Source organism: Equus asinus, chromosome 5 (assembly GCF_041296235.1).
Source record: "Equus asinus isolate D_3611 breed Donkey chromosome 5, EquAss-T2T_v2, whole genome shotgun sequence".
Classification (NCBI taxonomy): domain Eukaryota; kingdom Metazoa; phylum Chordata; class Mammalia; order Perissodactyla; family Equidae; genus Equus; species Equus asinus.
In genome coordinates this window covers 69,654,769-69,682,549 of record NC_091794.1, presented here as the reverse complement: position 1 = coordinate 69,682,549, position 27,781 = coordinate 69,654,769, and the positions used below count along the sequence as shown (strand labels likewise).

Sequence of the window (27,781 nt, the reverse complement as noted above, 5' to 3'; positions counted from 1 at the left end):
TGGACCTTCTGCACTGGGTCAATCAATAAAGGAAGAGCAAGAGTGTGGAGGATTGCTGAGGGGCTTTATAGGTGGGGACTGTGTCTGCTTCATCTGAATCTCACACCGCCCAGGACACACAAAACACGTGTTTGCTGAAATGAGGGGCCCACGTGGAAGAGCTTGGAGGACACCTTGGGAAAGGTGGGGAAGTGTTCACAAAAGGAACACATCTGAGTTGGGTCTTAAAGGGTGAGCGGGAGTTCCCTGGATGAAGTGAAAGGGAAGGGCATCCTGGACAAGGGGAACAGCTGTGCAAAGGCACGTGGACAGGAGAGGTAAGGGGCCCGTGTGGCAGGGGCACAGGGTGGGAGGTGGGGGAGAGGTGACCAGGACTGGAGTTTGTAGGTTCCTGTTCCTCACTGTTTCCTATCCTTCAAGTGCCAGCCCAGCCTCCCCCCCTAGGACTCGAAGACACAGGGAGCCTCCTCTGTCCCTGGAAGCACTGATATTCAGGCTATTTCAGCTGGAACCATCCAGCATGACCCTCACAGTAGCCCAGTGGGCGGGAAGAGGCTGTGTGATTATGGTCTCCATTACTTTCATTGTCTAATTGTTTCCTGCTGGTTTATAGAAAAACCCAACCAGCTGACTTTTGTTTACTGACCTTGGGTATAGTGAACTTGCTAAGTTCATCTGTAGATTCTTCTGGATTTGCTATACAGACAAGCACATCATGTGCAGACAATGAGTTTTATTTTTTTCCTGCATAACCCTTACACATTTTATTTCTTTTCCTTACTTATTTCCCTGGCTAGCCTCTCCAGTAAAATGGAATAGAATCAGTATTGGCAGATATCCTTGTCTCTTTCCTCATCTCAGGGGGAAAGCTTTCAATATTCTCCATTAAGGATTATAATGGTCAGCTGTGGCTGCGAAAACAAAACACCATAGACTGGGTGGTTTAAACAACGGAAATTTGTTTCTTATAGTTCTGAAGGCTGGGAAGTCCAAGATCAAGATGCTGGCAAGGCAGTTTCCTTCTGAGGCCTCTTCTCTTGGTTTGTAGGCCGCTGCCATCTTGCTCTGTTTTCACATGACAGGAGAGAGAGCTCTCTGGTGTCTCTTCCTCTTCTTAAAAGGCCACTAGTTCTATCAGACTAGGGCCCCACCTTAATGATCTCACTTAACCTTAGTTACCTCCTGAAGGCCCTGTCTCCAGGTATAGCCATAATGGGGGTTAGGATTTCAGCATAAGAATTTTGGAGGAACACAATTCCACCCATAGCAAGTGTGTTACTGTAGAGTTTTTTTCGAGTAGATACCTTTTATCAGGTTAAGTAAGTTTCCTTCTATTCTAGTTTGCAAAACATTTTTTTAAAATCATGAACTGGAATTGAATTTTATCAAATGATTTCTCTACTTTTGTCAGGATAATCTTATAGATTTTTCTCCTTTGTTCTGTTATTAAGATATCAGTGGTTCTAGACTGACTTTGCGTTTTGCCCCCCAGAGGACATGTGACAATGTCTGTGACATTTGTGATTGGCTCAGCTGGGGGTGTGTGTTGCTGGTATCCTAGTAAGTAGAAGCTGGGTATTAAATATTCTACAATGACAGCACAGCCCCCACATCAAAGAGTTATCCAACCAAAAATGTCACTAGTGCCCAGGTTAAGAAATCCTGATTTACACTGATTCATTTTTGAATGTTGAACCAACTTGCCTTTTGGAAATAAAATGAACTTGGTTGTGATGTGATATTTAAAAACGCTGTGGCGCTGCCTCTGGCTGGGGCTGGGAAGAGCCCTTCCCCAGAGCCCGAGGGGAGGGGCTGGCGGTGTGAGCAGGAGATACCTGTGCCCCTGGATCCTCAGAGCTCGGTCTGGGGTCAGCGGAGGAGTCCCCAGGCCTCTGGAGGGGATCTCTGAGTGCAGAACTGGGAGTCGGAGGGGAGCTTTGAGCAGCATCCTTCTGATTGGCCCCCGAGATCACGGCGGTAACGTCCGACCAGAGAGGGAGTGAGGCTCTGCTGGGCAGGAAGACGAGAGACAGAAAAGGTGGAGAACAGAGCTGGGTCCCAGGGGAGCAGAGCTGGGAGATGACATTCATGTGGCGTGGCTCCGGGAGAAAAGAGCTCTCCAGGCGAGTCCTCTGGCGCCAGCTGTATTCGCTGCTCACCTTGAGGGTCTGTGAAGTGTGGGAGGCAGAGGGGGTGAGGCTGGCTTTGAGAACCAGGAACCAAGTGGACGATATGGTGTAGTTTAAACATGTTCATCCTCTTGTGCTTGGTGTGAGCGTCCCTCCATCCCTCCCTCGCTCAGACAGTCCACGCGCTGGATGTGCCTGCCCTGCGTGACGCACTGTGCTAGGTGCTGGCTTACGGGGATGGAAGTTTCCCATCTCTGCAGAACACGGTCTAGTCACGGAGAAAGAGCGAGAAGCTGGCACTCTGCTGGGAGCACAAAGAGAGCACCCATCCACTTTGGGAAGTGACGCCTCGGCCGGGCAGGGAAGGAGGAGGGGGCGAGGGGTGTGCCAGCAGAGGAGGCAGCATTCGCAGAGCCTCGCGGGCGGGAGGACCTTCAGGTTGCTCTTGATTATGGAGGAAGCCCAGCTTGGGGGGAAGGCACCAAGGATCTGGACAGGCACTGAGTCAGAGAGCAGTTTGGTGGAGTGGAAAAAAGTCAGGCTTTGATTCCTCTGTGTGGCCTGGGGCGAGTTACTTAATGTCTCTGAGCTGTTTCCTCTTCTATAGCATAGACATAATAGTTCTTTCATCTTGGGAAAAGTTTCGTTAGGGATAATAAATAATTAGGAATCATTAATTAGGAAAATGAACATAAAATAACTAACATATTGTTCGGCACATAAAAAGCATTCAAGAGCAATTTATTTAGTCAGTTCCAAACAGCCATTTCCCCCTGAAATTTTAACATTTCTGATATTGTGATTCATTGGCATCTTACTGTCAATAAAATATGGTAGCTCTTCAGAGTATCGAGAATAGAGGCCAGCAAACTTTTTCTGTAAAGGTCCAGATAGTAAATATTTGGGGTTTGAGGGCCACAAGGTTTCTGTCACAACTTCTCTGTTGTTGTAGTGTGAAAGCAGCCACGGACAGCATGTAAATGAACGAGCGTGGTTGTGTCCACTAAAACTTCGTCTATGGACACTGCTTTTGAATTTCACATAGCATTCATGTGTCACAAAATATTATTATTATTTTGAGTTTTTTCCCAACTGTTTACAAATGGAAAAACTCTTCCTAGTTCCCAGGCCATACAGAGACGGGCGGTGGGCTGTATTTGTGCTGCTGCACCCAGAACACAGCAACATCTACCGGGAGCTGGGCAAGAATTGCTTTCCATAAACGTCGGCGCGCTGTGCCTCTGTTACTATGTGGAAAGTTTCCAGATGTTTTTCAAGCCTTACCAGGAATTGTTTGTAATGATGCTTGGGGGTGTGTAGAGGCAATTGAATCTAGAAACTCAGCCGGGGCAGACCGGAATCAGGGATGTTTTCCCGGAGGAGGTGACCCACGAGCTGAGTTCTGCAGGATGAACTGAAAGCGTGGCGTGGGGCTGGGGAAGCACAGACTGAACTGTGAAGCGCCCTGCACATGTGAGGAGTCGGGCGTGGCTGCGGGCTAGGTGCCCAGGCCGGGGGCCGTGCAGAGAGGTGCAGCCAGATCATGCCAGGCCTTGGACACTAGGCAAAGGACTTTTATTTCAAGGCAGGTGTTCCTAACTTAAGGTCCACAGACTGGACTTCAGAAGGTCTACAAATCTCCTGAAATGGTATGCAAAATTTTGTAAGGATGTTTATTTTTCTAGGGAGATCTATGCCTTTGATCAAATTCTCAAAGGGGCATGTGATCCCCGACTTAAAGTAAGATGAACACTAACCTGAGTGAGAACCGTTTGCAGCAGACACCACCAATCAGGGCGGCTGCCTACCTCTCTGAGTCTCCCTCAGCTCGAGGAAGGCCCTGATACGCAGGGATGGGCCCGACGTGGTCGTTCCCTTGCTGCATGGCCCCGCTGCCTGGCCACAGTTGGTTGGTCCAGGGGTGGGCACCTCATTCAAGTGAGTGTCCCTGGGGTTTTTTTAAACTTAGAGGCAAAGTGGCAGATGGTGCTGGTGGTGACAGAGAGAAGATAAGGCTTGGGAATGGCAGGTGCCATGTTGCCATCCCATGGGGGAAACTGATGCGAATTAGGAGAGAATGAAATCAGGATATCAGGAAAGCAGAAATACAGAGCCTCAGCTGAGAATCCCAGTGGAATCTGAGTGGAGGTGGCCTGGCCTCCATTCCTGCCCTTTTCACAATTAGTTGAGCTCGTCCAGCGTCCTAACATTAAATTGATTCTTGCCTAACTTAATCACATTTGGGGTTTCTGATGAACTAAAGGATCTTAAGCAGAGGGGGATGGCACGATCAGAGCAGAGTTTAGAGTAGATACTCTGGCCGCCATGAAGGGGTGAACTGGACTGAGGAGGCAGGACCAGGAGGGAAGCTGTTGCGGTGGTCTCCAGGAGAGCCTAGAGCAGAGCTGGGGGTCTCAACACAGAGAGAGGGATGGCTGTGAAAGACGTTTTCAAGGCAGAGTCAGCAGACTTGGTCATGGATGAGATGTGCAGAGTGAAGGAGGAGAAGGGACCGGATGGGTACTGAGACCTGAAGAGGATGCTGAGGTCGCAGCCCTGTGGGGTTGGGAATCCAGGGAGGGACCCGAGGTTCAGGAGAGAGCTTCTAGGCTGCACGTGGAGACTTATCCACTTATAAGTAGTAACCGAAGCTGTGGCATGAAGCAGGTTGTCTAGGACAGAGCAGAGAGGGCCAAAGCATCCTCTACTCCGTCCAGTGAGGTCAGAGGACACCTGGTCACCCAGGGGTGGGGGTCACAGACCTCTGCCCAGGGACTGCGGGGTTGGGGCTGGGCTGTATGTTTCTTCTCCGGGGGGCAGCGCCCTCCTCTGCAGGCTGGAGAAGAGGGAGCCAGGGCTCGCTTGGCTGTGTATGTCTTCCCCCACCTTTTATTTTTTAGGGGCAAAGTAGCACGGGATTAGGCAGGTAGTAATGTTCTGTGCCTGCTGGGAAGAGAAAGGCGGCTACTGAGAGCTGTGGGGTTAGTGGGGGGGCGAAGAAGAGAGCCAAAGGAGAGATCGAAGGCAACAGAAAATCCCCACCTGGCCCAAAGGGGATTGGGGGGTGGGGCGGAGAAGCAGAGCCCAGTGTGGGCGGGGCCACGTGTGTGGTGGGAGAACAGGGGCTGAGAGTCAACAGGCCTTGATTGCCTTCGGGTTCCTCCAGCCCTCTGAGGCCCCATCTGTGAAGCAGGAATAACAAGGACTTTCCTTGCTGAACAGTTGTGGGAATTACAAATAACTGATAAAGCTCGGGTATCCCTTGCAATCTGAACTCTCATTATCTGAATACTCAGTGTGATGACTTGTGGAATTGTTACCCAAAGGTCACTGCCCTGACGGAACCCCCACCTGAGGAGCCAGCTTGTGGGCACCAGTGAGAACGTTTAAGTCATGAGGGAGCCCTGGTGAGAGCATGCGGGGCCCCAAAGTCCTGTTTCAGTCTGTTCTCCATTGGTCACACCCTTTTATTGCATTGTTCAAACGCATTATTGCTAGCATCTTCCTCACGTGTTAAGTGAAAATACCTTCTAGGAAATTGGAAAACCTGTGATGGAAGTGGGCGAGCTTAAGTGGCCTCGAAAGGCCCTCCTTCAGCGGGAGGAGCAGAACTCGGGCGGGACGAGGGGGCACTTGAAGGGAACGAGCTGGACCATGACGATGTGCCCGTCATCCCCCATGCCCGTGCCAGGCAGGCACACCAACGGTGACCAGGTGAGCATGGTTGTGACTCGAGCAGATGGATCACACTGACGGTGCACTGAGCAGAGCCTGGAGCCCAGAGCTGAAGGACTGTCAGCATAGGAAAAGCAAGCAGACAGCTACTTTGGTTTATTCCATCCCAACGATTCATCTCCGCTTCAGCCCTGGGTCACTGCCACGCGCTGCCTGAGTCTGAAGTGTCGGGAAGACGAGGCGTCCACTGGTTCCTGGAACGTGGACACAGACCCACCTCAGGCAACCTCACTCCCACCTGGGAGCCACCATCCCCTCCGTGCCCCGCACCTCGCCCAGGCAACTCTCCTATGGATTAGTGCGACTATTCCAATTGGCTTACTTATTTATTTTATTATGCTAAGTGGTTCTTGTGCTTGATGCATATTTAACATACCATTTTATTGTAATTTACACTACAGTACCTCTTCACTGGCAGACGCTAGAATGTGTGTCCAACACTGTAGTCCCATTGTGCGTCACTAACATCCACTGAGGTCAATCCTTCACATTACGTAGAAATCCTTAGTGGTTTGTTTAATAGATGTTTAAGAGTATTTTAGGGTTATTCGGAAAATTGGCTGGGCTCTTTAGGTGGGCTGTGAACACAATATAAATTTTTCTGTTTAAAATAATGGAATATAAGCTCCTGCTGGCCAAGTTTTCTCCAGTTGCCTGGGGAGCCACAGTGATTAAGGGGCCTTCAATTGTTCCAAAGAACAATCTGGAAGCTTCCAGAGTGATGAGAGGAGACAAACACATCCTGGAGTTGTTAGCTCAACGGCCTAAGGGACCTAGTCCCATCAGGGTCAAGGGGAGGGGCCCTGGCAGAGCAGATGGGCCCACCCTCCCATCCAACCTGGAGGGGGAAATGGTGGCCTGCCCGGGAAGGCACTGGCCCAGGGCCACAGGGTGAACTGATAAGTAAGTGAAGCCAGGTCTCCTGTCTCCAGTGTCAGTGCTTTTCCCACTTCCCAGGTCTAAAACTCCTCTGGTCCCACCATCTCAGTTACTGATGGGGAAACTGAGGCCACACAGAGGAATGATTCAGCCAGGCTCACTCCGCAGTCTAGTGGCAGATTTGAGAGTAAAATCAGAGCTCTCAGGCCTCTCAGCTGCCTTAGAAACCGCAGCGCAACCCCTCATTTCACTGTCGAGAAACCGGGCCCAGAAAGGGTAGCAGGTGATGAAACTTCTCCCAGACTCTGGCCTTGCTGCCCCTGGTGTCCATGCTTGGGGCAGTGGAGGTGCCACGCCCCGAGCCCTGAGCCGGGAGACAGGGCCTCTTAGGGGGAACCGTGATTTGGTTTGAATGGGCTGAGCGTGAGCTCTTATGGGACGTCAGACGTTGGGTGAGTGGGGCTGGGGTCGGAGTGGATTGACCAGGAGGTGGGAAAGGGGCTCTTCAGAAACCCAGGGTGAGAGCTGGGTGATTCTGCGAGAGCCTCCACACGCCTGTAGAGGAGGCACTGACTCCAGGAGCAACCGGAGCCCGGGACTCCTGTCAGACGTGGATGGGAACACGAGCATTAATGAGTCCAGTACAGGAGAGGAGCGGGGAGAGGAAGAAAGGGAATTCAGCCCCAGAACAGAGTCCCAGAGCTTGAAAGGACCCCAACTTTTTACAGATAGGGAAACAGAAGCTGAGAGGGGGCAAGGACTTGGCCAAGGCCACCAGTCACAGTCAGGCCCCAGCCAGCCCCTCCTGCCTGCTAGGCCAGCTCTCTTCCCTCGTCCCCATTTCCGCATGTTGAGAATAGCTCTCCACACTGACCTGGGCTTGCTGTATCTTTCTCAAGATCTCTGGAAGCAGAGGGAGCGGCTGGCTTTTTCCAGGAATCTGAGCCCTTTCATGTGTCTGCTGGAGCAAGGCTGTCGCCAGCCCTCCATCCACACGCCCTCCCGTCTCTCAGCCCTTTGTTTCGGCTCCCAGACAAGGTTTCCTCCTCCACGGGCACGCATCTCCCCAGTCTCAGCCCTCCCCAAACAGAGGCCCAGGGCCATCTCACTTGGGCAGAAAATGCCTTCCAAGGAAATGGAGGCCTTGAGCTTCTAATCCTTTTCTTACCCGCAGACAGCAGTTTCCTTTTTTAGATCATGAACTCACAGAAGGCAGCTCCTTGCCTTTCCATGAATAGACTGTCTCCCAGGCACAGAATTCCAGGAACCTGTCGGGCCGCTGGAGACTACCGGCGGCGTGCCTTTCAAGGCCGGCTGCAGGGGAAGAGCACGTCCCTTTCAGGGTGGCTGGAGCCAGCTCTGAGTCTGAAAAATTCATGCTGGCACCAGGTCTGGTGCCACTCTGGACCCAACAGAAATCTCGGGAATTCCCCATAACCTCATTCCCCGACCTTCGCATCTTCCATACTGACGCGTTCTCCCCTTCATTTAACAATATTTATTGATCACCTACTAAGTGTCTAGCCTCTTCTAGGCACTAGAATTTTGGGGATATCAGATAAAACAGACAAAGGGCCCTGCTCTCAAGGAATGAATATTTTAAGAGGGAAATAAATGGTTAAAAGAGACCTCTGTTCTGTTTTATATATATATTCAGAGGCAAGAGGTGTTGGATGGCCTGAGTTTAAACCTGCTGTGTTCTCGGATCTTGGGTGGCTCTTTTAACTTCTCTGAGCCTCAGTTTCCCCAGTGCTAAAGTGGGGACAAAAATTCCTGCCTTATCCTCAATCAGTTCAATGTCGAGTTACCATATGATCCAGCAAGTCCGCTCCTGGGTTACACACCCGAGGGAAATAATAACACACGTCCGCACAAAAACATGTACATGAATGTCCATAGCAGCAGAAGTCATAATAGCCAAAAAGTAGAAACAACTCAAATGTCCATCAACTGATGAATAGCTAAAACAAATGTGATATATCCATGCAATGACATACTATTCAGCAATTAAAAGGAACAAAGTACTGATATATGTTACAACACGGACAAACCTTGGAAACATTAAGCTGAGTGAGAGAAGCCAGACGCAAAAGACCACGTTATATGTTTCCATTGATATGAAATGTCCAGCGTAGGCAAATCCATGACACGGAAAGGAGATTCCTGGTTGCCTAGGACTGGGGGATGGAGAAATTAGAGTGGGATGGTCAAGGGGTGTGAGGGTTCTTTTTGGGGTAATGAAAACATTCTAAAATTGATTACGGTGATGGATGCAGAACTCGGTGAATACACTAAAAGCCACTGAATTGTACGCTTTAAATGGGTGAGTTTTATGGTAAGTGAATTATATCTCAATAAAGCTGTAAAAAAAAGAGTTCCTACCATACTCTTTGAGGACTAAATGACCTAAGTATACAGCGCCCCTAGCATAGTGTCTGGCATTCGGTAGACAGTCAGTGGATGCTAACTTTTAGTCTATCGATAACCTTTAATAAGCTGGTTTACACAAAAGCTTACAAAAATGTCTCGTCAGCATAAGAATGCTGTAACCTTCGGTGATCAGCGTCGTGCCTTCAGCAGATGGTCCTTCCTTGTCCCCAGTGCCAGCCCTGTCTTTGTGGAAATCCTCTCCCATCACAACCCAGCTCAGAGCCCCTCTGCGGAGCCTCCCTGTTGGTCCACCCGGAAATCCTGGGGTGTCCTCTGTAGTGTCCCCAACAAGCCCGGCTTGTTCCTGAATTCTTGGTGAGCACTGTCTCTCCCGGGGTCCCACCCCATTTTACAAGTGAGGAGGCCCAGAGAGGTGTGGCCTCTTGCCCCAGATTGCACAGCACGTTAGTGGCAGGGCTGAGCCAGAGGCCAGGGCAGGGGCTGGCAAACGTTTTCTGTAAAAGTCCAGATAGTAAATATTTTAGGCTTTAGGGGCCATATGGTTTCTGTCACAACCGCTTACTTCTAACACTGTAGCAGCACAAAAGTAACATGTAAAGAATGAGTGTGGCTGTGTTCCAATAAAACTTTATTTATGACACTAAAATTTGAATTTCATTAAATTTTCATGCATCATGAAATATTATTCTCCTTTTGGTTTTCTTCAACCATTAAAAAAATGTGAAAACCATTCTTAGTTCACAGGCCATACAAAAACAGGCAGTGAGCCAGATCCGGTCTGTGTGGCAGTTTGCCAACTCCTTCTCCCCCCACCCAGGTGCCTGACTCCCAGCCGAAGGCATCGACGATTCTCCGTGGTGGCGAGGAGGCTCTGGCCATCAGGAGTCTGGGGCTGGGTCCCTGTCATAGTCCAGATTAGCTGTGTGACTTCAGGCAACTCACTTTCCTTTTCTGGGCTTATAAAATAGAGATCAAAGCAGATCCACTCTTTCTGCTCCTCACGGACAAGAGACGTTCTGGTGAGTTTGGTTCAAAAGTGACATGTTAGAATTCCTGAGACTTCTCTACAGCATATGGGGAAACAGGGTTGAATTTCTAGACTCTCAGGTTTATTTTCCCTTATATTTCTTTATATCACATTCTGTATTTATCTATTTTCCCTCCTGTCTCTGGAACACAGTCGGAAATCCATTGAGCCACCAGTCTCCAAAGCCTGCCTAAGACGTGCAGACCAGGGCTTCTCGCCTCGGCACTCGACACCTGGGACCAGATCATGCTTTGTTGGGGGCTGTCCTGTGCATTGTAGGGTGGGAGCGCATCCCCAGCCTCTACACACCAGATGCCAATAGTATCGCCCCACCTACCACAGTTGTGACAACCAAAAGTGTCTCTGTTCACTGCTAGATGTCCTCTGGAGGGGGAGGGGGTGCAAAATCGCCCCTATTTGAGAATCCTGCCCTAAACCGCCTCTTTGCTGAAGTGAAACCTCGGGATCCTGTTGCTGTTTGGCATTAAGGAATGTGCTCAGAGATCTTTCTTTAAAGATATGCCCGCTCCTTAACCTTGCCTTGGATTTTGAGATGCTCTCTCCTCTGTGAGCCTTCTTCCCTCCCTAGGGACATGTGCCATGTTCCTAGGCAGGGGACAGACCAACCCGGCACCACACATCCCATGCTGTTCACGACATGTGTTGGTGCTGGGCATACTGTGTGCTGGCTTTGAGATGGCACGGGGTGGGCGGTGGGGCAAGTCATGAGAGGTGCAGCCCTGCCCTCAGATGCTGTCAGTATGGGGGCCAGATACGTAAGCGGACACTTAGAACACAGTGAGATATGGAGAGACGTTCATGAGGGACTGTATTGAGTGAAAATGAAAGCCTATTAGAAACAGTATGCGATGCGGGATCAGATTTTTGTAAGATGCACACATTTGGAAAGCATTACATCAAAATGTCACACGGGGCCAGCTCCGTGGCCGAGTGGTTGGGTTCACGCGTTCCGCTGTGGCGGCCCAGGGTTCGGATGCTGGGCGCGGACATGGCATCGCTCGTCAGGCCACACTGAGGCGGCGTCCCACATCCCACAACTAGAAGGACCTGCAACTAAGATATACAACTGTGTACAGGGGGGGTTTGGGGAGATAAAGCAGAAAATTAAAAAAAAGATTGGCAACAGTTGTTAGCCCAGGTGCCAATCTTAAAAAAAAAAAAAAAATGTCACAGTGGTTGGGTCTAGGTGGCGTCCGGAAAAGGATGCTGGATCCCTGCCTGGGAGGCAGGAGGTGGGGGAGGGAGGGAGGGTGTTCTTCCAAGAAGATCATGGATTCTCTCAGTGCTTCTCTTCTACTAACAGATAAAATAATGACAACAATAATAATAGCCAATGCGACTAAGCACTTACTATGTGCCAAGCATGTTGCTAAGCCCATGATATAGTAACTCACTTAATCCCCATAACGACCTGAGGAGACCCGCCTGATTCTGGTGCTTGTGTCTCCTTGCTTCTCCAAATGTGGCCGTGGGCTCCAGAATCACCTGCCCGAGACAGGGGTTGGGGGGGGTGAGGGGTGGGGGGTGGGGGGAATGTGCAGAGCCTGTGTAGATGGGGCTGCGTTTAGGGAACTGTGTTTTTCCTTTACAGGGCTGGAGACTGTTCTTTACCTGTGAAGGGGGATGTTCTGATTTGTCTTAACTAACTGATACTTTCTAAATTTCCTGCAATATCCAGCTATTTCTTTTTAGTGCAGAAGAAGGGAAGGCATGTAGTTTCATTTCTGTAAACGTCCTCAGGGCTACGGTGGATGATCTGTGAAGTCCTGTGGGAGCCTGAAAGAGGGACCAAGTAATTTGGCTTTGGAATGCACCCAAAGTCACCCAGAGAAGGTGACCTGTGACCTGAGTCTTAAGGGAAGCACCTGAGCTCACCAGGCGAAGCTGGTGAGGAAGAAGGACCCGTGCAAGGGACACAGTGCACAGGGAGCTCAGGAGCGCACGGAGGGACGCAGGGAATGCGCTGGGAGGCGGACAGGGACCTGCTCACGGCGTGGGTACTTGGGAGCCGGGCCGTCACTCTGAGGGCCTCGGGAGCACTGGCAGGTTCAGGCAGGTGAGGCACCCATCGGGTGCTGGCTTGGAAGCACCAGCTGATGCTTATGAAGGGCAGACGGCCTGGGGGAGGCAGGCCAGGATGTAACTGAGGAGGGGACACTGTGGCACAAAGGGAAAAGCGCACATGGATCTGGAAGGTTCAGACAGATGTGGATTCCAGTGCCTCTTCTCCACTTCCCCACCCCTCACCTAATTAGCTGTGTGACCCCCGAGCAAGGCACTTCTCTCTCAGCCCCAAGGGCTCAGCTGAGGTGACAATGAAACGGGAGAAGCGGCTGGCTGGTGACGTGTAATAAGTGAGTGCAAGTGGTAGCCCCTTACCTACCCCCTTGAGTCAGAAGCTGGCGACAGATCTCCTCTGAGTCGCCAGCTGGAGCCAGAGAAGGCCTGAGGCTGCTCCGCAGAAAGGGCCTCGAAGCTTGCCCAGGCCTGCGGGGCTCCCCTCGGCGCCTGGCATCACGGCAGGCCCGGGGCTGACACCAGGGCTGCCAAAAGTGGGGAAGAGGAAGACAGAGCCAGAAGAATTGGGCCAATCCCCAGGTTCTGATCAGCACCCGGTCCCAGCCCCCTCGGGTCCCGGCAGGGTCTGGCTGGGTCCTGAGCAGAGTCCCTGCCCTCAGGGAGGCCACCGTCACTAAGGAGACCCACACGTGGAGCCACTGTGTACTGGGAGAGGCCTCAGGCCAGCTCCTCGTGGATAAGGTCTTGCTAAGTAGCTATGAAGCACTCACAGCCCCCTTGGGAGGAGGGGCCATTGTCTCCACTTTATAGATAAGGATACAGCCAGAGTCTGCCAGCCCGGAAGTGGCTGAGTGAGGAAAGAAGTCGAAACCTGTTCAATGCCAGGGCCTGAGCATCCAGCCTGGGCCAGGGGACTCAGGTTTAAGCAGGGTCGAGATGTGCCCCAGCCTGGACCTCAGCTTTCCCAACCTGTGACTTACCCCTGGGCCCACTGGCAGGGAGGGGGGTGTCTTGACCAGTGAGGCGCCCACAACCTGCACGGACACCCCTGCAGAAGTGAGTGGGGCCGACAGCTTCACGGCCTCCCCCTTCCCCTCATACCTTCTCTAAGCAGGCCCCTGGCACCAGACGGCCGTGGTGGCCTTCAGCCCACATGCAGGCTGCGCAGAGCAGAGCTGAAGGCACGCTGCTCTAGGCCAGCCTGGTCCCGTCTCAGCACAGCCACCTCTGAGCTTCAGAGCCTCACCCGGGCCTTTGCCCTCTCTGAGCCTCAGCTGCTGGTCTGTAAGATGGGCTCATTTATACCAACTACATGCACAGTGAAGAGGAAAAGAGGTAACGCGTACAAGGACCTCACTGGGGAGAGGAGTCGGCGCTCAGAGAACGCTAATGCTCTTGGGTGGAATATTTCCTCCGAGACAAGGAGTTTGGAAATCAGGGGCCTGCACCCTGCCACTGACCCGCTCCGTGACTCTGAGACGGTGGCTTCCCCTCTCTGAGCTTCAGATGCCCGCTGGACAGGTGCTCCAACCTTCTGTGCCCTGGGCAGGGAGGAGAGTTGGTCCCATCAGCTGGATGGGAACTCCTCGGCCTGGCTGAGGGGAACCCGGCCCCAGCGCCCTGACTTGTTGGAGCAGCAGGAGACAAAAGAAAACCCAGACCCTGGCTGGTCCGGACCGCCTCCCTTTGACCCACATGAACGGTCAAGCTTGCCCAGGCTGAGACTGTCCAGCCTTTGCTCACTCTGCTCCTTCAGGCTGGGGCACCCGACCCTTCTCCCCTAAGACAGCTCAGGTGTCCTCCCATGAGGAGTTCACACCCCGCGGGGGGCTTCCTCCCGCCCACTCCACCAGTCCACACAAACGGCCTGAGCCTGCGTGGGTTCCCTCCGGAGCCAGCGCTTCACGGCCCCGCTCCGCTCGGCCGGCCCCGCGGACCGTGAGCCGGGGCCACCAGCGGACAGAAGGTTCGGAGAAGCTGGGTCACTCCCTGCTCTCGGGCCTGCTCTCCGGCCCGGGCGGCTGGGCAGTGACCTTCGGGGCTGAGGGAGGCACTTAAATGCCAGCCATCATTTCTGAGAATGCCTTCCTCCTCAGGGGGTGAGGGCGGGGGCTTGCTCTCTGACTGAGAAGGAAAAAGCAGTGTCGCCAACGGAGTACGCGCTAAAGACACCAGGGCAAAGGACCGCCCCTCCCTGGGCCTCAGTTTCCCTTGCTGTGAAATGGGAGTGAGGAGGCCGGCCCAGGACCCCCACCTCCGACGAGCTTGGTGGCTCTCCGAGGAGCTGGTTCCCAAGCCCGCCCCAGCCGGGGAGCGGAGAGGGACGGCCCCAAGCACCACGGTTCCGCCGGTGCCCGAGCCGTGCGGGTCACGGCGGGTCGCCCCTCTCAGCCCCCACCCCGCGGTGGGAAACCCCGGCTGGGCGGCCCAGACGGCGCGGCCGCTTTAAGGACGGGCGGGGCCGCCCGGGCGGAGGCGCGGCACCTGCAGGCGCCCTGGAGCAGGGAACCGGGGACGCGCCCCCGGCGGCCCCGAGGACGCGGCCCCGAGCCCAGGGGAGCCGGCCGCCAGGGCCAAGCCCGGGCTCGGGGGGGGGCGTCCCTCGGGAGCCGGGGCTGCCAGGCGGGCGGCGAGAGCCCCGACGAGACCTTGACCGGAGCCGGCCTTCGCGGCGGGGCGCAGAGCGGGGCTGGGGGGTCACCTTCCTGGCCTGCCGCGCCATGGCTGCGCCCGAGGTGGGTAGCAGCTCCCCCGGCCCTCCCTCGGGAGCATCTCGGCTCCCGTAACGCCGACCCCGCCTGGACCCCTGCTCTTCACCTTGACCACAGCGCCTTGGTGGGCAGAGTCTGGAGAGCGGATCCCCTCCTAACTGTGCTCTAACTCGCTAGGTGGCCTTGGGCCATGGCGCTCAGGGCCCCAGGTGAGCCTGCAGTTACCTGGGGATGGTTTGGACTGCTTCTTGTACTGACTTCTTTACAGAAAACTGGCACCTAAAGTTCCCTCGTTGGTGGCATGGACAATACGGTTTTATCGTGTCCATTTTACAGATGAGGGAACTGAGGCATGGAGAAGCGAGGTAACTTGCACGGTGTCAGAGCCGGGGTCCATGCTCTGTCCAGCTCTGTGTCACCATGCTTCGTGTACAGCTTGCCATCTCATCTTCACAACTTGCTCCTGAGGCATTTGAGCTCAGAGATGTTGAGCAGCCTGATCAAGGTCACAGAGCTGACCGACAGAATGGCCGTTGTCAGAGGGAGCAGTGCAGGGAAAGACCTCCTCTGGCTGGTGGGAGCAGGGGTGGCAGCAGCAGAAAGGCTTCTGGGAGGAGGTGATGTTTGGGCTGGGTCTTCAAGGGGCTGGGGCTGTGAAATGAGGGCCCTGAACCGGCACAGAGGGCTCCGTAGGCGGGAGGAGCAACAGGTGTAGAGGCCTGCAGGTGGCAGGAGTTTGGGTGTGGGGGTCTGGGGGACCGGGAGGGAGGGGCCGGCCTGGCAAGCCCTGACTGGGGCCGCTCTGGGGCTGGAGAAGTTTCTGGCTCTCCGGGCAGGGAGGCCCTCCATCTTCCTTCATCAGGGTGCAGGCTCCATGCACGTGAGAGGCGAGTCAGCTGCCTGAAGACCACCCCTGAAATGGGGCCAGGGGTCCTGGGCCAAGACCCCCTGCTGATAGCCGGTCAGAGCCCTGATCTGTAATAAGAGAGAAAACCACCACACAACCGAGCAGGCTGTCCTTCCTGCAGTGGACACTGACACCGCCACCTCCGGGAGACGCCGGGTTAGCCTGTGCCTGCCCACGCGGGAGCCACATGGAAGGAGGGAGGCCCGCTCGGAAGGGGTGGGCACCACACCCAGTGAACATGCTAAGGGCCGTTGTAGGGTCTTGTCTGAGGCCTGGGGGGAGCTGAGGCAGGAGGGAGGGTGGTGCATTCTGGAGAACAAGAACAGCCTGTGCCAAGGACTTATGAGTATATCTCTTCACAGCGTGGTCTCACCTTCGTATACTGAATCATAAACGTAGATCTCGCTGTGCGCACACAGGGGTTTGAGTCAGACTAGTCCTGGGTTCAAATTCCACCCTGACATCAGCCAAGCTGTCACCCTCAGAGCCCCAGTGTCCTTGGACATAATGCTGTTGTGAGGATTCGGTGAGGGGACACCTGTAAAGTGCTTGTTGTGGTACCCAGCCCATGTAAATGCCCAGCACACATCTGCTGCCACCATCATGGTGTACGGAGGCCAAGGGAGACATGGAAAGGAAACACCCACGCAGATCATGCTCATCTCTGAGGGACAGGGTTAAGGATGATTTGTGTTTTGCATTTTTATTCTCTTCTGTGGTTTTCTCCTTTTCCCTCAATGAGCAACTGTAGCTTTTCTAGAAATTAAGAGGCCTTGTCAGTTATCTTATGCGGGAGTGAGTTCTTCTAGTGTTGAGAAACCCAGCTGTATCTGGCTTTGGGCAAAGTCCTTCCCTTTTCTGGGCTCTGTCTCTTCATTTGCAAAACAGGACTTTCTTTTCCTGCGCTGACCACCTGCCTCAGTTACGGGATGCTGGGTGTGAAGGGCAACTGTCAAGTGCCATGGTATGCAGGCAGGGGTGACCAGGATTGATTGCTTGTGGGGTTTTTCCAGTCTGGTTTCTCCAGCTTCCTCTTGACAGCCTCTCCCGGCTGTCGGACTTTGGGGAGAGGGGGGGAGTCGGGTTCCTTTTTTCCCCCCATGAAAATGCCTTGAGCTGGAGACGTGAGACCCTTGCCCCAAAGACAGATTCACAGAAGAAGACTGCGGCTAATTTACAAATGGCATTTTTCTGTATGCTTCTGGTGGTCTAGGGGCTCAGAAAGATTGGGGCACACTCTTAGAGCACCCCTAGTCCACACATCTCTCTCGTGTGTATGTGTGCTTGCACACTTGCATACACACACGCACACACATACCTGTTTTAAAACACACGGGGGAGCCTGCTTTTTGAAGTCTGAAGTTTCCGCTGCTGTGCCGTGAGCCTTTGCCATGCCCGGCGGGGGCCCCCGGAGGAGCCTTTGAATGGCTGCCCAGCAGGGCATCGGTTGGATGTGCCATGTCTCACTAGGCACGCCCCATCTGGAAGGCATTTCTGATCGCTGAAGTCCCCCTGAGGTCTGCGAGTCCCCAGTCCCTGCCTCACTGGCTCAGCTTGTGGAAGAGGAGCCCAGGCTGTGCTAGGTTCTCCTGGCAGCCAGCCAGAGAGTCTCCTTCCTAGGAGGAACCCGATGAGAGGGGAGAGGCTCAGCCGGGACACGGCTGGAAGCTGCGGAGTGGAGACCACAGCCACCTTGGCTCCATGGCTGTTGCTCCATGGCTGGGGGCTCCCTGGCTGGTTCTTCATGGCTGGTGCTCCCTGGCTGGTTCTTCATGGCTGGTGCTCCCTGGCTTGTTCTTCATGGCTGGTGCTCCATGGCTGGTGCTCCCTGGCTGGTTCTTCATGGCTGGTGCTCCCTGGCTGGGTGCTGAGCAGTGGGGTCCTGTGCTCCCTCCCCTCCCCACCTCCACCCTGCTGTGAGGGAGACTTCTCACACTATATGCGTTTGCCCAGCAACACCTTTCCTCATTTAAGAGCATTTCTTCAACAAATACTTGCTGAGCAGCCATGTGCTAGGCCCTGGGACGTAGAGCAGAGCACAGGGCCAGTGTGGACCCTGGCCTACGGGAGCTCGCTGTCGGCTGAGGAGGCCAAGCAGAGAAGTCAAACACAGGCAGGCAGGTGCTGTGGCCCAAGAAGGCCAGGGGACTTGGTGTAGAGTGTCACCCATGAAGGCTTCTTGGGTGAGGACCCAGCTGAGCCTTGAGGGGAGATAGCGGGAAGTTACTGGCAGAGGGAACAGCATGTACAGTTGGCCTAGAGGCTGGCATTGGGGACAACATGGACGTGGTTTCAGCCCCTTCCTGTCTGCACGATCTGGGACCAGGTTTCCCTCTGGTCTGTTTGTTTGTTCCTGTGCATTTTTTCTTTACCTAATCGAGATAGCACAGTATGAGTAATTTGGTAAACTAAGTTGGAAAAAGCAAGATATCAAAGCATTTCCCCCTGCTGTTAGACATTTGTGCTAAGCTTGATTTTCTTCAATGAGTCATTAATAGTCCACCCAGAGGTTGTGCCAGGGTCTACTCACCATTTCCCTATAGGTGGACATTTCGGCTCTTCCCAATTAGGACCGTGATAAGTAAGACCATGGTGGACATGTTTTTGCACAAAGTCTTGCTTCCTGTCATGAATTTCAACCTCAGAGCTGTGGCTGTCCTCTTTCACGAGTTCCTCTACCCACCCGTGTTTTCACGTCTGCCTCTGTCAAGCGGAGACGAGAGTGTCACCCTCACGGGCCTGTGACCAGGCTGAAACAAAGCAGTGTGTCCCCAGGAAGCCGTGAGCTGGTGGGCCTGGTGGTCCCGACGTTCGCTCTCCCAGGCTGGGGAAGACTCAGTGGGGTCTTATACCCACCGGGCGGACGCGGCCTCGGAGGCCCGGAGAGAGGAACCGTAGCCACACTTACCCAGCTCCTACTGCATCCCCGTGTGGTGCTAGGAACCTGAGACACGTTGTGACCTTCCAAACAGCCCTGCAAAGTTGAGAGCATCATCTCCATTTCACAGATGAAGAGACTGAGGCGCAGGAGTCGAATTACCTCTCCCGGTTTGCAAAGTGACCTCAGGCAGAAGAGAAGGAAAACCTGGGTCTCCGGTCGCCAGTAGGCCTCTCACATGGCCCGTTTCCTCTTCTCTCTCTCCACGTCCAGGTGTGTGATGGGAGCCGGGCGGCCTCCACCCTCCGCTACTGCCTGACGCTCAGTGGCACGGTGCTTCTGGTGGCGGGGACCCTCTGCTTCGCCTGGTGGAGTGAAGGGGATGCAGGCGCCCAGCCGGGCCGGCCGGCCCTGCCCACTGGGCACCCCATGCCCGAGGCCCCCAGGCCCCTGCTCAGGGCGGTCAGCTTCTTCTGCTGCTCAGTGGGTGGCCTGCTGCTGCTCTGCGGCCTGCTGTGGTCCGTCAAGGCCAGCGCAGGGGGGCAGCCCCGATGGGACCCATATCGTCTCTCCAGGGACCTGTACTACCTCACTGTGGACCCCTCAGAGGAGCGCTGCAGGTCAGTGGGGCAGAGTGGGGGCCGCAGGTGGGACCCACTCCATCCCAAGGCGTTCGCGCAGCACTCTCAAGGGCTTCCTCCTCTGGACCCAGCCTGCCTGTGCCCTGGGGGCATGGAAGTTGACTGGCACAGTCCTGTGGGAGTTTAACGGCCCCTGAGAGAGGCAGACATGACCAACCAGAGCAGTCAGAGTTGTGGGAGGGGGCAAGCATGGGCTTGTGGAGTCCTGAAGAAATCCAGGAAGGCTTCCTCGAGGGAGCTGGCAGCTGAGCTCAGCCTCCAGTGGGGCAGAGCAACAGAAGGAGTATGAGGAGTCAGACCTGCTGGGATCCCCTCCGGTTCACTCACTAACCAGATCGTGCAACCCCACTGATCCTTGGCTTGCTCATCCGAAATAAAACAGACATAATGGAACAACGACGATCATAGCAAACACCAATACAGCACTTGCCGTGGACCAGACACCGTTCCAAGTGCTTTTTATGTATTTCTTCTTTCATCCTCACAGCAGCCTCTGAAGTAGGTAGTATTGTTAACTCCATTTACAGATGAGGAAACTGAGGCACCAAGACCCTAAGTGACTTGCCCAAGGGCACCCCACTAGTGTCTGTCAGAACCAGGACTTGAGCCCCGAGTCTGTGCTCTCACCTACTCCCTAGCTCAGGGGATCCAGGGAGAAGCGAACGAGAGGCTGTACCTGTGGAACTTTGCCTAGTCCCTGTTGCACAGTAGGTGCACAGTAAATGTCAGCTTTCCCTGAAGTGGCTAAGGTGGCAAGAGGCGGTTTAGGCAAGCCCATGAGTGTGTGCAAAGGCCCAGGGGTGGGATAGGGGCAGAGAGACAATCCTGCATGAAAACCGTTACTTCTCAACCTTTTTTTTCATCATTGCTCCCTCTAAGGAGCATTTTTAGGCATTTTTTTCTTAATCCACCTCCATGAAATTTTAATACCACAGATATACTGTACATCTGTTTACGTTCTGTGTGTGTATCGGTGCTTTATACATAAACAGAATATCATCAGTAGATCCCCAGGACTGGTTTTGCCCTGTTGAGAATGCATGCTTTATGCGTGCACTCATTATGTGCTTCCTCATTCAACCAAGTGTCGGGGTGCCTACCTCTCAGGGGCTGGCATGCAGCTTCTCAGTCCTTCTGGCCGCCTGCCGGGTAAGAATTACTGTTGCTGTTCACAGAAGAGGACGGTGAGAGTCACACAGCCAGGAGGTGGTGGAGCCTGCTGGCTGTGAAGCCCTCTGAAGGCACTGGGTTTGGATGGGTTAGGGCTAAACCAGTCCTCTGTGGGCGGCCTGGGACCTCGACGCCCTGCTCCCCTCCTTAGAGGGAAAATGCGTTCTGAGTTAAGGAATGTAGCAGAATGCATGTTTCTTTAAATTCAATTTATTTACAATAAAAAACCCAAACAGTTCAACCTGTTTCTCCCACCCCGACTCCCCACTTCTTGCAACCACCAGTCTGGTCTTTGTATCTGGGCTTGGTTTTTGTCTTTCTCTAGCACAGTGCCCTGGAGGTCCATGCATGTTGTCATAAATGGCAAGATTTCATTCTTTTTTATGGCTAAATAGTATTCCATTGTGTGTGTACACCACATCTTTATCCACTCATCCGTCGATGAGCACTTAGGTTGTTTCCACGTCTCGGCTATTGTGAATAATGCTGCAGTGAACATGGGGGCACAGGAATCTTTTTGAGTTAGGGTTTTTGTTTTCTTCAGGTAAATACCCAGAAGTGGCATTGCTGGATCGTATGGTAGTTCTGTTCTTAATTTTTTTGAGGAGTCTCCATACTGTTTTCCACGGAGGCTGCATCAGTTTACGTTCCCACCAACAGTGCCCCAGGGTTCCCTTTTCTCCACATCCTCATCAACTCTTATTATTTCTTGTCTTTGTCATATTAGCCATTCTAACAGGTGTGCAGTGACATTTCATCGTGGTTTGGATTTGCATTTCCCTGATGATGAGTGATGTATAGCCCCTTTTCGTGTATCTGGTGGCCATCGGGATGTCTTTTTTGGAAAAAGGTTTATTCAGCTCCTCTGCCCATTTTTTAATCGGATTTTTTTTTGCTATTGAGTTGTAGGAGTTCTTTCTATATTTTAGATTTTAGCCCCTTATCAGAAATATGATTTGCAAATATTTTCTCCCATTCAGTAGGTTGCCTTTTTGTTTTGTTGATGGTTCCCTTTGCTGTACAGAAGCTTTTTAGTTTGTCGTAGCCCCACTTGTTTATTTTTGCTTTTGTTGTTTTTGCTTTTGGTATCAGATCCAAAAAATTGTTGCTAAGACCTATGTCAAGGAGATTACTGCCTATATTTTCTTCCAGGAGGTCTATGGTTTCAGGTCTTACATTCAAGTCCTTAATCCACTTTGAGTTGATTTTTGTGTGTGGTGTAAGATAGGGACCCAGTTTCATTCTTTTGCATGTGGCTGTCCAGTTTTCCCAGCACCATTTATTGAAGAGATTGCCCTTTCCCCATTGTATGTTCTTGGTTTTTTTGTCATAAATTAATTGACCACATATGTGTGGGTTTATTTCTGGGCTCTCTGTTCTGTTCCGTTGATCTATGTGTCTGTTTTTATGCCAAATCCATACTGTTTTGGTTACTATAGCTTTGTAGTATAGTTTGAAATCAGGGAGCGTGCTGCCTCCAGCTTTGTTCTTCTTTCTCCAGATTGCTTTGGCTATTCAGAGTCTTTTGTGATTCCATATAAACTTTAGGATTGTTTGCTCTGTTTCTGTGGAAAATACCCTTCGAATTTTGATAGAGATTCCAAATGCATTCTGAGTTAAAGAACGTAACAGATTGTTCTTGCTGCTGGCCCGCGACTCCCTGAGGTCGGAGGAAGAGAGTATTCAGGAGGCCACTTAGTCCAGTGGTCGGGCCATGGGCTCGTCCAGCTGTGAGAGGGACGGGCAGGGCCGTAGGCTCGTCCAGCTGTGAGAGGGAAGGGCAGGGCCGTGGGCTCGTCCAGCTGTGAGAGGGAAGGGCAGGGCCGTGGGCTCGTCCAGCTGTGAGAGGGACGGGCAGGGCCGTGGGCTCGTCCAGCTGTGAGAGGGACGGGCAGGGCCATGGGCTCGTCCAGCTGTGAGAGGGAAGGGCAGGGCCGTGGGCTCGTCCAGCTGTGAGAGGGACGGGCAGGGCCGTGGGGACTCTCCAGGCAAACCCTTCACTTCTCAGAGGAGGAGCCTGGGTCTCAAAGGGCCTGTGACCTACCTGGCCACACAACCGATTAGTCGTTAGTGGAAGCAGGCCAGGCCTCAGGGTGCTCTGGATGGAGCCTGTCCCACCCCGGCCAGCCTGGCCTGAGTGTAGGGGTGGGTGTTGTCTGTACACACAGCCATGTTGACCCAACAGGGGCTGGGCCACAGGTGCATCTGTCAGGTGGGGCCACTTGGCTTTCATTCTGTCCAGGCCAGGGAAGAAGCCCTGCCAGAAGGGCACGGGGTATCCCTGGGCCATCAGGCGCAGAGACCCAAGGCTTAGACTGAGAGCTGGGGTGGCCGGGTGTCAGGGAGGCTGCCTCCGCGGATGGCTCTGTCTTGTCCCTGGGACTGACCCAGCCCGGCCCTGCTGCCTGCCCTCCCTCTCTGGCTGGGGGCAAATTCAGGTCAGAGGCAAAGGCCTCCGAGGCTGATGGCTTGGGCAGGCCCCTGCCCTCTTGGGGCCACCATTCCTCCATCTGTTCATCTGTTTGTTCTGTCATACGGTTACCCAGTACTCAGTGAGCCTGTCCTACGTGCGGGCTCCTATTCAGGACCCTGACGATGCCACACTGGAGAAAACGGACAAAACCCCTGCCCTCTGGGGGCTCCCATCTTAAGTGTGGGCCCCTAAATGAGGTGGCTGGATGGGAGGCCCGCAGGGGCCCCCTCAGCGGAAAAAGCATGGGCCTGTTCAGACGCGGGGGCTTCAGTCTCTGCTCTTTCTTTTAATGTCTCCTTTAGTTTCTTCAGTGACCCGTTGGCTGCTCAGTAGCATGTTGCTTAGTCTCCTTCTTTTAGGAGCCATGTGTCCTGGGCTTACTCCGACCCTCTGAGCCGTGCCTAATTCCTCACCTGTCAGCTAGTGGTGACTGAATTCCCCTAGGATTGCTGTGAGGCTCAGACGGGGTGACAGACAGGGAAATGGGTCCACTGTCACATCTGTGCACACGTTCGTTTGCTGCTGTGGCTGCGCTTTCTAGCTTACAGTGCCCTCGTGCCCGCTGACGGACTGGGTGCAGGAGGGGAAGCCGAGGCCGGTTCAAGAGGGAGCTGAGGGGCAGAGACCAGGTGCTGGGCAGCATGACCGTGGGGGGCAGAGCGCAGCTGGGGCCTGGCTATCGGATGCCATGTGACGTCACTCACCCGCCTGATGGCCAGAGCCCCTCTCCAGGTCGTGCGGAATGTGAACCGAGCTGAGAGAGGTTCGTGGTGGGGGGCTAGCATTTCCTGCCCTGTCCTTCCCGGCTCCCTGCCACGTGTGCCCGACTCAGCTGGACGGCAGAGGAGCCAGCGCCAGGCCCAGCCCCTGACCCTGCCAGCCCGGAGTTTCCTGTGCCCTGGCACCGTCCTGGAGGGCCTGGCCCACGCGACTGCAGGCATCATATCCAGAATATTCCATGAGCGGAGATGGCCTGAAGAGTGCCAGACAGCCACCCCACACGGGGCCTTGGGAAACACGAGCCTCCTGGACCATCACCATGGAAACGTGGGCCTGGGTGGGCCCCGCTGGCCGCGCCACCTCTGCCCTCTAAGCAAACTTCCTGCTGTGGCTGAACTCCCCTGGCGCCTGTGCCCTGCCCTGCCCGCCGTCGCCCCACCGGGGGGGCCCAGACACACCCAAAGGCTGTGTCATGTCTGTAGGGCTTGAGGAAGTGGGGAGTGGCGGGGGTGTGGCTGGAGCTGAGCCGGGCAGGAGACGTGGGACTCTAGAAGCCTTGTCACCCACAGTTTTCTGAAGGTTGTCAAAGTCTTTTCCACTTTCCCCTCTCCTAAATCTATAAAATGGGGACAACACTCGAGGAGAGGAGAAAGAGGCTCAGAGAGGATGCAAACACGGTCTAGGTCACACAGCAACGGAATCTGGCTCTCCGGCCTCCAGAAGCGATATTCTTTGCCTGCCCTCACCTGCAAAAGATGCTGGAGCTCAGGGAAGGCTGAGGCCCCATACCGGCTTCCTCAGCTGCGGGGCTTCTGAGCTGTCTTCCGGAGGAGGAGGGTCTGTGAGAGAAGTTTGCAGGAGCCCTGGGTAGGGAGCCCAGATCTGGCTCCTGGTTGGCACCCCCCGTCAGACTGGCTCACAGGCTGGGGTTCAGCTCTGGGACCCTGTCCGGGACTGCAGCAGCCAGCCTGCCCTCAGTGGGCCGCTCCTGGGGCTGCGGCAGGCTTGGCCTGAGAAGACACGTTGCTCAGAGAGGGGTCATGTCCCCGTGGGCGATGGGCGCTCACGGGGTGGGGGGCCGCAGCAGTTCCTGGCATGGCCCATCCACCAGCCCCTGGGATGGAGCTCCTCCGGGCCGGCCTCCTGCCGTCGCCGTCCCCTGTCAGACAGGCGGTGCACTGCTCCCCACAGTGACGGGCCAGGTGACAGCTCTCTGAGCCTGTGCGGGCCGTGCCACGCTGAGACCCAGGATAGGTCTCGTCCCCATGCCCCTCCCTCACGGAGGCCCTGGAGGTTTTGTTCCAGGCCCCCATTTATGGAGCATGTACTAAGTGCCCCCTGCGTTATCTCATTTAATCTTCACAGTCTAGTGAGGTCGGGGCCATTATTGTCCCCCTTTTACAGATTGGGAAACTGAGGCCCAGAGCAATGGAGTTACTGACCCATGATCTCCCAGCAGGAAAGTGGCAGAGCGGGGAGCTGACCCAGCCAGTGCCCAGACTTACAAGCAGCCCTTGAACCACTCGGTGTGGGAAGTGACCTTCGAGGTCATCTAGTTGGCCCCTGTATCTGGCAGTATCATCCTCGAAACAGTAGCTCCCAGACCAAGACTCAGTGACACCCCAACCCCAGGGTCCCTGGAGCAGAAGAGGCAATGACTCCCCACAGGTGACCCGCCAGGTCCCTGAGAGGCCTGAAAGCCAGTCTCGTTCCCATCACCACTGGTGTGGCTGGACTACGGGTGACCTGTTCTTGGAATCTAGCCTGCAGAGCCAGGTCATAAGACCTGATCCTGCCTCAGGTCCCTGTGGGGTAGTTCATCTGAGGGGGTGGGGGCAAGTCACAGGAAAGCTGAGCTGTTCAAAGATAGAAGTGGTTGACTTGGTAGGTAGTGAGTTCTCCATCTCTGACGGTATACAAGCAGAGGTGCTTACTTGGTGGACTTCCCATATCAGGGCCTCAAGCGTCCAGACGGACGGGAGAATTGAGGTCTCCCATCCTGCCCTGAGCATCCACAACTCCAGATCTTGTAAGGGATGTTACAGTAAGCCGGGAGTCTTTCTGCCCACGGACCATCACTCAGTCTTTCCACAAACATCCCCAGGCACCTGCCTTCTGACCCTGGACACTCAGTCCCTGCCCTAGGGACAGTCAGACAGGGTCAGTGTGGTAGCAGAGGAGGGTGCTGTGGGGCCAGAGCAGGAGGGGCAGCTTTGCCAGGGGAGGGACAGTCACAAAAGCTTCCCAGAGGAGTCTCAAAGGCCACGCGGGCCCGCCCCGCAGGGGTGGGGGAGGGAGGTGGGAAGGGCCTGCCCTGCAGGGAGCTGACGAGGGTGTGGAGGTGTGCCAGCGAGCGTGGCCCTGACCACAGGGCAAGGCTGCAGTGGAGAGCTGAGGTGGGCAGGGCTGCCCGCCCGTGTCACCTATGCCCAGGGCGTGGGGAGCCCCCACCCTCCCTGTCCCCTTGGCGGCGGTCTCGGGGTGGCCCTCGCCCTGCTAACGCCTGTCCTCTCCTGTCCCCGTAGGACCCTACCGTCAGTCGCCATCCCCACCTATGAGGAGGCCATGTGCTGCCCACCCGCGGACCCGGACAGGGGAGGACGGCCTGAGGGGCGGTGTGCACCGCCCACCCGCAGCCCCGGGGGGATGGCCTGAGGGGTGATGTCCCCGGGGCCCCCTGTGCAGCATCAAGAGCGGCCTCTCTGCCTAGCCGCCTAGCCGGCCGGGGCGCTCAGGGGCACCCGCTGCGTGGGCGGGTCCACCTCTCTGCCTTTGCTGCAGGACACACAGCCCGCAATAAACCGGCTCCGTCCCCACTGCGGCCCGTGTGCTTCCTCGCCCCTGGCTTGGTGGCCGGGCCGGGGCAGCGCTGGCTCTCAGCTGGGGCATTTTGCAGTGCCCTTGAGAAGATAGAGGCCCAGAGCAGAGCCAGGACTGGCCCAAGGTCACGCCCTGAGTTTAGAACCAAAAGAACATGGATCTGACTTGAGACTGCCCGAGCGTGGGTTCCACCAGGCGCCAGCCGAGTGGCCTCGCACAAGTGGCTGTCCCGCTCTCCGCCTCAGTGTCCTCATCTGTAAAATGGGGATGGGGAATTCCATGGCCCCAGCCCTGCTCAGAGCTGCGTTGTGAGGGTTAAATGAGAGGAGAGCAGCTGGCCTGGCGAGCACACGCTGACCCTGCAGGCCCGGGGCTGGAACATCGAATAACAAATGCAGAGTCCTCGTAAGGGCCTCCACCAAAGGAAGGTGTGGCCTCTACTCCCATACCTCCTCTGACAGGGAGCTCACTTCCTCTCCTTACTTTCCATGTGTGGCAGAAATGTCTGCTTTCTGTCCAGCTACATTCCGCATCCCTACATCTCCACATCACCCCACTCACAGATGGGAAAGACCAGCTCAGAGAGGTTGAGTCACCTTCCCAGGGTCCCACAGCAAGCAGGGGTTCAAAGTCCTGGGGCTCGGTCAGCTGGATAAGGGCAGCATTCCCCGAGGGCCTCCTGCCATTATTGCACATCCTCAAGGCCGATCTCCCACAGGTGCTGTCCCCGTTTCACAGGTGTGGAAACTGAGCCCCAGAGAGGCAAAATCAGAGCATAAAGGCAGAGCCAGTGTTTCCATTCAGGCCTGGCTGGGCTGCAGGCCTGGGATCCTCCCACCTGGGCCTGGACGCTCTCAGTAGCTGCCCAGCCGGGCTCCCTGCTTCTGCCTGTGTCCCCTGCCGTCTCTTCTCAGCTCCGTGGCCAGAATGAGCCTGATCACACCCAGGCCGACGACGTCCCTCCTGGGCTCAGGACCCAGAGAGGTTCTGGCTGCCTTTGAATACGGACTCCTGCGGTGGCCGTGTGTGCGGTGCCCTCCTTTCGGTCAGCCCACTGGCGCCTTTGCACTCGCCTTGCCTCTCTCCAGAAGCTTCTCCCCGGCCTGCTCTGCACCTCCTCGCATCTTTGCTCTCTCTGTGAGGCCAAGCTTGACCTCTCCACTGAAAACTCAGTGCCACCGGCCCCTGCACGCCCAGGCTCCTGCCTGCTCCCTTGCTGTAACACCTGTCACCATTTAACATTTTACCTTAAAACATTTT

At 54.8% G+C, this 27,781-nt stretch overlaps 1 protein-coding gene and 1 long non-coding RNA gene across 3 annotated transcripts; one reads left to right on the top strand and one right to left on the bottom strand.

Moving 5' to 3' along the window:
• Window positions 1–5,579: 5,579 nt before the first annotated feature.
• Window positions 5,580–7,757, bottom strand: LOC106833228 (uncharacterized). Its single transcript, XR_001398603.3, has 3 exons — window positions 7,618–7,757; window positions 6,269–6,442; window positions 5,580–6,058 (listed from the first exon to the last, which is right to left on the bottom strand). It is a non-coding gene; the product is annotated as an uncharacterized lncRNA (long non-coding RNA).
• Window positions 7,758–14,682: 6,925 nt separating this feature from the next.
• On the top strand, window positions 14,683–27,778 carry TMEM61 (transmembrane protein 61). 2 transcript variants are annotated; one of them, XM_014844380.3, is made up of 3 exons: window positions 14,683–14,936; window positions 18,971–19,317; window positions 26,227–27,778. In XM_014844380.3, the coding sequence occupies exons 1-3, from the start codon at window positions 14,922–14,924 to the stop codon at window positions 26,354–26,356; spliced, it is 492 nt and encodes a 163-aa protein (XP_014699866.1). In that variant the 5' UTR covers window positions 14,683–14,921; the 3' UTR covers window positions 26,357–27,778. The 2 variants fall into 2 exon arrangements, 1 of the variants encoding a protein (XP_014699866.1); XR_011503378.1 differs by lacking the exon at window positions 18,971–19,317 and adding an exon at window positions 18,828–18,970 and having other exon boundaries at window positions 14,687–14,936; window positions 26,227–26,360.
• The last annotated feature ends 3 nt before the right edge of the window (window positions 27,779–27,781 follow it).